This window comes from Neolamprologus brichardi, chromosome 4 (assembly GCF_056152115.1).
Source record: "Neolamprologus brichardi isolate AB-2024 chromosome 4, ASM5615211v1, whole genome shotgun sequence".
In the NCBI taxonomy this organism is placed as follows: Eukaryota; Metazoa; Chordata; class Actinopteri; order Cichliformes; family Cichlidae; genus Neolamprologus; species Neolamprologus brichardi.
The window spans coordinates 25263869-25275000 of record NC_142107.1 but is presented as its reverse complement, the minus strand read 5'-3'; the positions used below and the strand labels follow the sequence as shown (position 1 = coordinate 25275000).

Sequence of the window (11132 nt, the reverse complement as noted above, 5' to 3'; positions counted from 1 at the left end):
TTGGTGAAGCTCTGTGCTGCTCGCTGACATGTTTTACATGTTTTTATGTGCAGGCAGCGCCCTCTGCTGTTGATCCAGGGCAGTCTGCAGACTTTAGCAGGCCGGCTGATCATCCTGCAGGTACCTATTCAGGTCAATTCAATTCATTATATTACAATAATACACACAGAGAAAAACCCCAAAGTCACATGACCCCCTATGAGCAGAAAAACTCCCTTTTAACAGGAAGTAACCTGCGGCAGAACCTGGCTCAGGGAGGGGCGGGGCCATCTGCTGCGACTATTTGTGTGTTGAACAGTGTTGGGGAGTAACAGAATACATGTACTGGTGATACATATTCAAAATACAAAATATGAGTAACAGTTACTGTTTAAATAGGTGGTAATCAGAATACAGTTACTTTGTTAAAATAAATAGAATACTCCGCGGTCATTTCCTGTTTCATATGTTAGGCTATCCCCTCTCTATGCTTTCTCCAATGTTGGTGATTAAATGCAGTGGAGCGTAGGTGTGGGTCAGTTGGATGAGTGCATAGCTGAGAGCGGCCGGCCCGTGTTCAAGTTCAACCCGCGGCACTTTTTTCCTTCTGGGATTAATACACTGATTCTGATTGCTGAAGACCCAAACAAAACACTCAATAAGAGGCTCTAATGTCAGCGTCCTGTTAATAGTGTCAGTTACGCAATGGACCCGGAGCCAGCACAACAGAGCCAGCAGTGCACGGGCAGGAATTCTTACTTGGAATTTCCAACACCATAAGAATTGGATTCAGTATCTTCGATGTTCTGTTGCTGTGTGATTTTTATTACTATTAATGAAGGCTACTCGCCACCGAGCTAACATTATTAGCCGGCGTTAGCTGAGGTTAGATCATAGACTGTTAGACTGTTTGTAAATACTCAAGTACACGAGTCCGTATTTCCTGAGAACACAGCGCAATCTTTCCACAATTGGAACGGAAGTGTACTTGATGACATCACAGCTCCGTCCCCTCTTAATTTAACTGTGATTAATATTTGCAATGGAAATGACACATGACATAAAACTTATGATGTAGTAGATTTCTTTAAGAAAAAAAAGATAATTTCAAAAAGTACTTTAAGCACTTTGGCAAGATTTGCTTTTATGTATCATCTGTTTCATAATGTCTGATAAGCTTCATACAGTTAAGCACAATCACGACATGACAGAAACACAAGCTTAATCTCTGTTAATAAACATAGTACACATGTATGCCTGCATAAAAACAAACAGCTGAGCTGTTAGAACACTTTCAGCCTTCAGGATCTCCATGTATTAACCTGCTGTTTTTAGACTTGATGGATAGCATTAACAACCTGCTAGCTGCAAATAATCATGTGCAGTTCCACGTGATCTCCTTCGTGTAGGCGGGACTCCTCGGAGGCAGACAGTGACGGTGCAGAGACCTGCAGAGCAGAGCTTCTCCCAGCAGTTTGTTCGTCCTCAGCAGCTGCTGGATGGGAAGGTAAAGAGCAGCACTTTAAAACCAACTTCATGCTGTTAGTTTTTGTTTTGCATCACAATAATTTGCACATCAGCGTGGGAAAGTTCCAGAAAGCAGGTTTAACAAACTGAGTTTACACCTGATTCCTCTGAGCTGGCCTTTAACAGCTGTAACTAAAAGAAGTAAGATCTCACTTGCGTGTATCACCTGATGAATTAACGTCTGTGTGTGTTTTAGGATGCAGAAGCCATCTATGAGTGGCTGAGTGAGTTCCAGCTTGAGCAGTACATCGGAAACTTCCTGAACGCTGGATATGATGTACCGACCATCAGCAGGATGACCCCTGAGGTGACCCTTCACTCCTTTATTAAAAAAGAGCTGCACAACTTCTGTTGAAGTCATCCGCCCTCAGTATCAACATAGGATGACCCAAATTTAGACCCACTGCATCAGAACCAACCCAAAGGAAAACAAACTGCATCTCCATCTAAGAGGAGCCCTGACATAATCAGGTCCCAGCACACTTGGACCTGAGTCACAATGACCTGAACACACCCTTCAGGTTTTAGATTCTTGTACTCTTCTCCCATGACTTCTGCGTTTTCTTTTTACACTCATTGTGATTTCACTTAAATGACAACCTCCAGAGCTGATAAAATGAGGCTAGCGCTGAACCGCCAAAAGCTGCAGTTTCTCCAACACCCAGGAGGGGCAGCAGTGAGTCAGTCCCCATAGACTCCCATGTTAAAACTTTACAGAAACAAACGTATTTACAGCCTGATACACAAACTGTTTGGTTTATGTAGATGACTTCCTCCTTCATAAAATATAATAAAATTCTAGAATTCTATTAGATGTCATGAAAAAATAATTTGCACCTTGTTGCCCAAAGGTTTCTGATTCCGAAAGAAAGCTCACAAGCTTCAAAAACCAACAGGTGACATCACAGTGGTGACGGAAATTTTTATAAATGTTAGAAAGACAAATTAGAAGCGAAACGTTTGTAAATGTGTAAATTGCAATTCACTATTTATTCCGGTTTAAAATGATCTAAAGATCAGTGAAAGTGAAAGAGTATTTCATAATTCGAAAACATTCTTGACACAATGTAAAAACTTTACAGAACCTTTTTTTTCATAAGTATTCACCCGTGTCACGCTGGCTGTGAACCACTGATATAAACTCAGATGCAGCCTCAGGACTATGCGGCTCTGCGTGTGGTCATTTCTCTAAGTGACTCACTGATGTTTAATGTGTGCAGGATCTCACGGCCATCGGAGTGACCAAACCAGGACACCGCAAGAAAATCTCCATTGAGATCAACAACCTGAACATCCCTGAGTGGCTGCCAGAGTACATCCCGGTAAGCCTGTCCGCTGTTTCGTGCACACACTGCTGCGTAATAAGCTCGATACTTTTCACCTGATCCAGCTCACGTGGCCTTTTCTCACAGTCTGATCTCTGCGAGTGGCTCAGTGCCATCGGCCTCCCGCAGTACCACAAAAAACTCTCCGAAAATGGCTACGACTCCATCAGCATCGTCAAAGACCTCACCTGGGAGGATCTGCAGGAGATCGGCATCACCAAGCTGGGTGAGGACTCGTTGGATCTTTGAGTTTGTGGATTGTGTTTCTGTCTGCGTTCTGAGTCTGATCATTCGATTTGCTTCCAGGCCACCAGAAGAAGCTGATGTTGGCAGTTAAGAAGCTGTGTGACATCCAGAGAGCGATCCTTCAGGCTGAATCGGGCCATGGCACGCTGCGACGCAAAGGTCCCGGAGCCCTTCACCTGGTCGCCATTGAGGCCGATGCTGGCAGCGAATGCTCTTCACCTCACACCCCGAAGATGCTGACCTTCCAGGACAGCGAGCTGAGCGCCGAGCTTCAGACAGCAATGTCAAGCCACTACGGAGACTGCGAGGAAGGTTTGGCCATCAAGAATGCGGTGGGGATGTCCCAGAGCCAGGAGAGCATTGACACCCGGTCCAGAGGTTCTGGACGCTCACAGGAGCCTCCTACAGCCTCCATCACCCCCCAGAACTGGTCCCAGGAGAGCCTGGAGGGCAGCCCTGCCAAGGAGAGGAATCTTCCTGAGGGATGGGACCAGAGGCCCCTACAGCAGCAGCCTCTGCCAAAACAGGTTCCTCTGGGTACGGCCACTGTGTTCAAGTACCCGGCCATCCCTGCAAAGCCCAAACTGCCTGGATCCCAAGGCTCCTCCCCTCACGGCTCCCCAACCCTGAAGGGGTTCAGTTACCTGAACTCGTCTCCCAGGCACCAGCACCACGCTATGACCCTGACACCACCCAACAAGCGCACCCAGAGCATCACCCGCTACGCTCTGTCAGACGGAGAGCCCGATGAGGACGACGAGGACCTGATGCGTGCTGGAAACGTGCCATCTTACGCCACTTTAACCCGCAAGCCCGGCCGCCACCAGCTGGCTCGACTGCAGCCGAGTCCAGACAAAAATGGCAGCGTGGGACGCAGCCAGTCGTTTGCTGTCCGTGCCCGGAAAAAAGGTCCCCCTCCTCCTCCCCCAAAGAGACTGAGCTCAGTGAGCAGCACCACCAGTGGCGAGCTAAGCGACAGCAGCACGACTTCGTCCACTGGCGGCGTAGTGACTGACAGTCCGGGGAGCGTGCGCAGCATCGCAGCGTCCCTGGAAAGCTGCGCAGAGGGGAAGAGCAGCTCCACGCCAGATATTGTGCAGCACGAGGCTCCATCTCCCTCCCTCAGCTCCGAGGTTGCAGGAGTAAGGAGGAGGGTGAAGAGCCAGTGTGTTTCCACCGAGGACAACGGCAGCACCAAGCAGGACCGAGGGGTCAAATCGGACTCCGAGGAAGAAGAGTCAAACGGTCATGGACTGGAACGCTCCTCGTCACCTCAAAACAGCTCCAGCGAGTGCATCCCCTTCGCCGAAGAGGGCAACCTGACCATCAAACAGAGGCCCAAAGCTCCAGGTCCGCCCAGGGCTGAGGCCGTGCTGGAGCCTCCTGATAAGCCAGCGGCCAAGAATCTGGAGGTGCCGGAGTTTAATCTGAAAGAGTCGGACACGGTGAAGCGCCGACACAAACCCAAAGACAAGGAGCAGGGAGGAGGGTCCCCCAGCAGAGAGGGAGCAGGGGCCACCGAGCCCGAGTCTGACCGCAGCAGGCCTCCATCCCTGAACCCGGGGGTCAGTCTGAGAATCAGTGAGACCAGCGTGGAGAGGCCAGCCAGTCCAGCAACCGGTTCCCCCATTAAACCTCCTCTCTCCCCAAAACCTGCTGTCGCCCCAAAACCCGTCCGGCACAGTCTGCTGGCCTCACAGGGTAAGAGACTCACTAATACCTGTGACATTATAAAACCCGCAGATTCTGCTTCTTAAGGAAATGTGGGCTCAGTAACTGACTGAATTATAGAGGAAACCTGCGAGTCCTACTTTCTTTGACTTGTGATCTGCTACGCCCTCTGGTTTCACTTGGATGAAAGAGAAACTGGAACTTTGGTTCTGGGCTTGGAGCAGGGGCATGTTGTAGTTACTTTGAGTCTTTTATTTCTAGCTTGAGACTGGGACTTTTGGACTTAGACGCTTTCCTGGGTCCTGGTTCTTTTTCTTTTGAGTGCCCCCTTTAGTGGTCTCCACAGTGGACCATCTGCCTCCACCTCACTCTATCCCAGCATCCTCTTCTGTCATACTAACCCTCTGCACGTCTTCCTCTTTTTTTCCTACCTGGCAGCTCCATCTTCATCATCTTTTCACCAAATATCCACGCTCTCGCCTCTGCACATGTGCAGATCAGCTAAGCCTTGCCTCTCTAACTTGGTACTATTACAAATTTGCAGATTTGCCTGATAGAAGTATCTCAGTCGTGTTTGTAAGTGATGGTGGAACTCAAGATGAAAGGAAGATTAGAACGGATGATATGATTCAATTCAGTTTTATTTATACAGCGACAAATCACAACAAAAGTCGCCTCAAGGCGCTTCATAGATACAGAGAAAAACCCAACAATCATATGACCCCCTATGAGCAGCACTTTGGCGACAGTGGGAAGGAAAAACTCCCTTTTAACAGGAAGAAACCTCCAGCAGAACCAGGCTCAGGGAGGGGCGGGGCCATCTGCTGTGATTGGTTGGGGTGAGAGAAGGAAGACAGGATAAAGACATGCTGTGGAAGAGAGACAGAGGTTAATAACAGATATGATTCAATGCAGGTCTGTTAACACATAGTGAGTGAAGAAGAAACACCCAGTGCATCATGGGGATGAAAGGATGCAACTTGACTTGACACGTCTCAGCCTTCACTTGTTGGTGTTTTACTATATGGATGTCTTCTTCTGCAGGACTGTCGTCTCCTACTGTGACCGTCAGTGTGGTTCAAAGTCTGGCCTTCGCCTCTCCGTCCTCACCCGCCCGCGGGCCTCCAGCTCCATCCACTCAGGCCCCCCAGAGCCCGTCTCTGGCAGCTGGGAGGGCTCACATATATGCATTGGGTCCAGGTCTTCCCCCTGAGCCGTCCATGGGGGTGGAGGTGGCTCAGCAGAGACTGGATCAGACCAGCACATCTCTGGCAGCAGCTCTAAAAGACGTGGAGAGAAAACTGAACGTGGAGAACAGCTCTGACAGGTAAGATCACCCACCTGAGCCCTTCCCACAGCAGCTGAAGCATTTTGTTTTGCTGCCAGGAACATGGAAGTTTCTCCTCTTCTGTGTTCGCATCATAAGTAATATTTGTGTCTCATTTTTAACACCAGTGGACCGAACCAAGTGAGGTCTGCAGGAACCATTTTGGACGACATCGGCAACATGTTCGATGACCTGGCCGACCAGCTGGACGCCATGTTGGACTGAAAGGAACAGGAAGCCCAACGTAAACCTCAGGAAGTGACATATGGATTAAGAAGAAGGCCTGCCCAGTGGGAGGAGCTACTGCCTCCGCCTGAACACCAGCACTTCAAACGGAGTCGTCTACATTTCTAACCCACAGTCTGGTCTCTGGTTCCAGGTCGGCTCTTCAGTGTCTCAGGAGAAACCCTGAGCTGAGTATTTATCACTGTTAAACACGAATACTGTAACATTTTTATGCTTCGGACATCAAAGGGCACCAAAGTCTCGCCATCACCTGCTGGCCGGCTCGTGCTCCTGCAGCTTCCTGATAAAAGACCTACTACAGACCATAATACTGGTTACCAGTCAGAATGAGGAACTAAGAGTGGAGTTCATGGTTGGCACCATTTTTGCTGTTTGGATACTGAATAAATGTTGGAAACTCATTGAGGAGTAAAAACAGGGAAGTACTTCAAATCTTACGGAGACTTCGGCGAGCAGCGACGAGGTGAGCTCAGAAACCAACGCTTTCATTCAGTGGCCTTCATCAACCCAAGGATCGTCCTGCCAGAGCAATCATTTCCAAATCAGTCAGAGGGCCCAAACTAAGCAACGGCAAACCGACTGTATGTGGGAACAGAGACGATTGACTGTGTTTCTGCAGGGAAGCTGATGCCTTTTCCTTTTTTTAACCAGCATCAGCGGCACTGCGTTATAAAACGCGTCCTCGGTTTTTTGTGGCAGCTTCTGTCATAAAGCACCGGCACCATCTCTGGAACTTTTTGGCCTCTTTTAGCTCCTAGTTTTGGTTTCTGGAACATTTCGTGTTTCCAGTAACACAGAAAACTGAAAAACACTAAATTACTTGCTCAACATCACCAAACATGGAGCTAAAAGAGAATCTGGACAACACGTATAGTCGATGTGTGCCAGCTGTGAGGTTGCCAATCAGTAAGCAAACTTTTAAAATGAAATGTATTTTGAAGTGACCATTTCAATATAACTTTATATGCAAGCAGACTGAATTTTCTGCTCTTTCCTTTGACTCTGAACCCGTCACTCGTGTTCCTGAAACCTGAGTTTCTGTAGTTGTCGTACTTTGTTTTCTTGCTGCTGAAACGAAACCTGGATGGTCTTCGACTGTTTTTACTCCGTCGAACCATTTCAAATCTAACCTTTGTAATATTTAAAGAATCTATTTTATACAGATGTTAACCCTGTGTAATATCCTCGCTCAGTGTGTCTGCGATGGTTAAAAACCTTTTCTACGCGTATGTGTGTTTATGAAAACCTGTAAAAGTGCTCGGCTGTGTTGTTCAAAGGGAAGAAAAGCATATTAAGCTCATTTCACCACAGCATGAGACACTTATATATATATACATGTTATTTTTTATATTCATTTTAGCCAAATTAGTATTTAAATTAGAGTTATCAAATATGTATATTGTACACTAGTAGAGGTCTATACAGGAGTGCATATCCAACCAAAGGTCTGTACAGATTTTCATAAACATTTCCTTTAAAAGGAAGTGAGTGAAACTTGGAGCGGTTACCCTCGTTATTGTAAGAAGCTTCTGTTGTTTTCATGTCCAGCCTGCAGTGTGTGGACACAGCATGCCGTGCTTGCTCTGTTTCGTTTGTGCTCTGTTGTCCTGTCGTTGTGTGAATGAGATGCTCTGGATTTGTGATTCTCAGGAAAATCCCTGTATGCACGGCTGCTCCGTGACTAAGATTTCCATCTCAGCTGGCCGAACAGACGGCAGCAGTTTTGTTTATTGGTCAATCTTAAAAGGTTAGCGCCTCTGTGATATAAAAGTTTTGCTGAAACGTGTTTGAAATCAAAGTAATGTTCCCACTGTGGCTGCTTTACTGGCAAATACTCCATTCAGGGCCAGTGACAAAGGTGGTGTTTGAAGTTTAACACAGCTATTTATGAAGCACTCGTACTAACATCCTTAACAGGTGTTACACACACATATAAAGCTGGATATCATCAGCACAGCTGCAGCTGTATTTTCAGATATTGACTGTACAGGGCCAATAAAGAGGAGCCAGGAGCTTCCCTGAGGAGTCCCCACATTAACGATAGTGCGTCTGTTATGACACCTTTTAACATTTTAGCAATAATTGTTAAGTCTTTCATACAACCTGCTGTTGTCCATCAGTGTTTTCTATCACAGCTTAAAACATGTTTCTTTACCTCACGGAGCTGAAAAACAGAATCACTGAGACACGATCTTCCAGAGTAAAGTCCAGAAACAGTGAATATGTAAGTGTTGTTGAGCTGGATGATGTCTGTGTGCGATGCTTTTGTCCTCTGAGCTGTTTGTTTAACCATTAAATATACAAACTGTCCTGTTTCTTTACTCATACTTGTGACGCACAGCTTCACCACAGATGGGCCGATTACAACAAGTAAAGTAAGGGATTACTTTTGCAAAACATTAATTGGATTACTGTTACTTTCCCGTAAGCGCGCTGCGTTACTAAACCGTGATTTTGTTTGTGTGTCTCATGATAATGGCGTACGAGCGTGTGGCGTCCGTGGCAGCATCAGACGTGCAGATCAACAATGGAGTGATGGAGAGAGTACGACCGTGCAGCGTTTAAAGCGTGGAAGTAATCACATTACTTTGAGTTTGATTGCGTAAAAAGTGACACAAACATCAGCGTCGCTGTGAACTCTGTGTGAAGAAAACTTTCTACAGAAAACGTCAACTGTGAGCACGAATGTGACACTCAGAGAGAAACCCCAGATCCCCTCACATGACCGCTGTGGGCAAACATCCACAAGAGTGAAAACACAAACATTTTTTATTTTATATGCAGGAAATATGTTTAAATGTTAAATGTAATGACATCTTTTGCTTGATGCAACATGCGTGTGAACGGCCTGTTGCTTTGTTACGTGTTTAGGTTGTGTCGTGTTTTTAAAAAGTGACTAAGCAATAAAGTAACTAATTTTAAAAATAAGTAATAAGCAAAGTAATGTAATTACTTTCTTGGAGAATTAGTTGAAAATAGTAATTAGTTACTAACTTTACCAACACTGAGCGACTTTTAACTTTAACCCAGTTTAAAAGGTTTGGGCTGAATGTGCTTCACGAACACTTTGTGATCACGGAGGTTTTATTTGAATGATCTGAACTAGTTTAAAATAATGACATGACTCATAACTGTATATCAGGAGTGTCGTCGTGCGTCACATACAGCTTATGTCAGTTGTTCAGCTGCGTGATGTGGTATGAATGAGCATGGGGGAGCGCTTCATTAAAAGTCTTAAATTTGAGCTACTTTTACCAAAGCCGTGAGTGATGAGGGGTTTGTTTTTACACACATTTATCCCAGAATTGAAGCTCCGGCCTGATTAAATGTGAACATCTGAATCACAACATTGTATATCGACAAATAAAGAAAAACACTCTGAGGACACTTTTCCTCAACTTTCAGAAAGCAGATCGTGTAGTTTGTGGCTGTGTCCAGCAGAGGGCGACACAAACCTGCTAATTCTATCAGGACCTGAAAATATGAAATACCTGCATGTACAGATATTCTTACACATGTACATTTACTGCATACTGAGCAAATCCTCAGAAGAAAAACTGGACTTTAGATTTAAAACAATCATTATTTTATCTTTTTTTTTGATTTGTGACTATAATAAATAAGACTGATTAGTGTAACTTTGATCTTCCCTAACGAATTAGGCAATGTTGACGTGATCTGTGTCATCATATTATCCAACAACATGCTTGTATAAGAGCAGAGATGCACTGTTGGAGTTAATTTGACACGTTCCAGTTTTCTTCCCAGGGATGACTGACAGCATAAACAAACCTGTGTGTGTAAGTGTCCTCCCACCAGTGGGTGTGGGGGTTTCTTCCTTCCCAGGGTTAGGGCTGTGTGGTTGCATTTATTCCTGTTCCTGGATTGGCTAATTCGATAGACAGCAAGCTCCTAACCGCCAGATGACCCTCTCCCCACCAGTGGGTGTTTCAGTGTTTGTTTTTTGTGTGTGAAAATTGGAGTAAATTTGTGTGTCTGCTGAGAGTTTGTGCAGATCTTTGTACATTAGAGAACTCAGAGTTTCCTTCACTGTGTAAATTAAACACCACGGCCGTCTCGCAGCAGTCAGGAGCATTTTTGTGTTAAAACTTGTTCTCCCCGTTATTTGGAAGGAGTTTAGGTCAAATGTGGGAGTGGGAATAGTAAGACCAGGAGATAGTGGAGTTCCCTTGAGAGAGAGAGAGCCAGCAAACGATTGGCTGAGCTGTCACCCCTATTGTTTATTCCTAACACCCCGCCAGACGGTGGGACAAAGTCGGCTTAGGGCCCACAATGACAACACCCGGAGCACCACCGAGTCCAGGGCACCCCACACCACGAGCTCCCCAGGTGCAGACCAGACATTGCAATGGGGGCCAACCCACCCCACAGGTGAGTCGGCTAAGGAAGCGCAGACCACCCCATCAGAGTTACCAACTCCTCAGTAAGGAAAATCGCTATTGGCTGTCCTAAAAGTCACTAAATGATGTCATCGCCTAATTTACATAATTTTTCATACTTGTGTGATTGTAACCAACGCTGTAGGAGAGAGAACATCATGGAAGATTCAATTCAACTTTATTTATACAGCGCCAAATCACAACAGTTGAGTCTTCTCTTTGCTCTCCAATCTGTGCCTTATTCTTATTCTGTGGAGTACCCATAATTTCATTGTACACTGACAATAAAGGGCTATTCTATTCTATTCTATTCTATTCTATTCTATTCTATTCTATGTTGCACTGGTCACATCTGCCTGTAAATATCACCAACACATGTTCCTATGAACTCAAACTTCTTTACTTTCTGCA

At 45.8% G+C, this 11132-nt stretch overlaps 1 protein-coding gene across 5 annotated transcripts in view; it reads left to right on the top strand.

The window, feature by feature from the left end:
- Window positions 1-8631, top strand: part of caskin2b (CASK interacting protein 2b) — a 48252-nt gene extending 39621 nt beyond the window's left edge. For 3 of the 5 annotated variants that reach the window (XM_087840174.1, XM_087840171.1, XM_087840172.1), the window contains 8 exons: window positions 54-132; window positions 1389-1486; window positions 1703-1813; window positions 2727-2828; window positions 2919-3057; window positions 3138-4778; window positions 5793-6075; window positions 6204-8631. In XM_087840174.1, coding sequence (XP_087696300.1) covers window positions 54-132; window positions 1389-1486; window positions 1703-1813; window positions 2727-2828; window positions 2919-3057; window positions 3138-4778; window positions 5793-6075; window positions 6204-6300 — 2550 coding nt within the window. In that variant the 3' untranslated portion in view covers window positions 6301-8631. The remainder of the gene's footprint in view (window positions 1-53; window positions 133-1388; window positions 1487-1702; window positions 1814-2726; window positions 2829-2918; window positions 3058-3137; window positions 4779-5792; window positions 6076-6203) is intronic. The other 2 variants (XM_087840173.1, XM_087840175.1) reach the window with 1 other exon arrangement.
- The last annotated feature ends 2501 nt before the right edge of the window (window positions 8632-11132 follow it).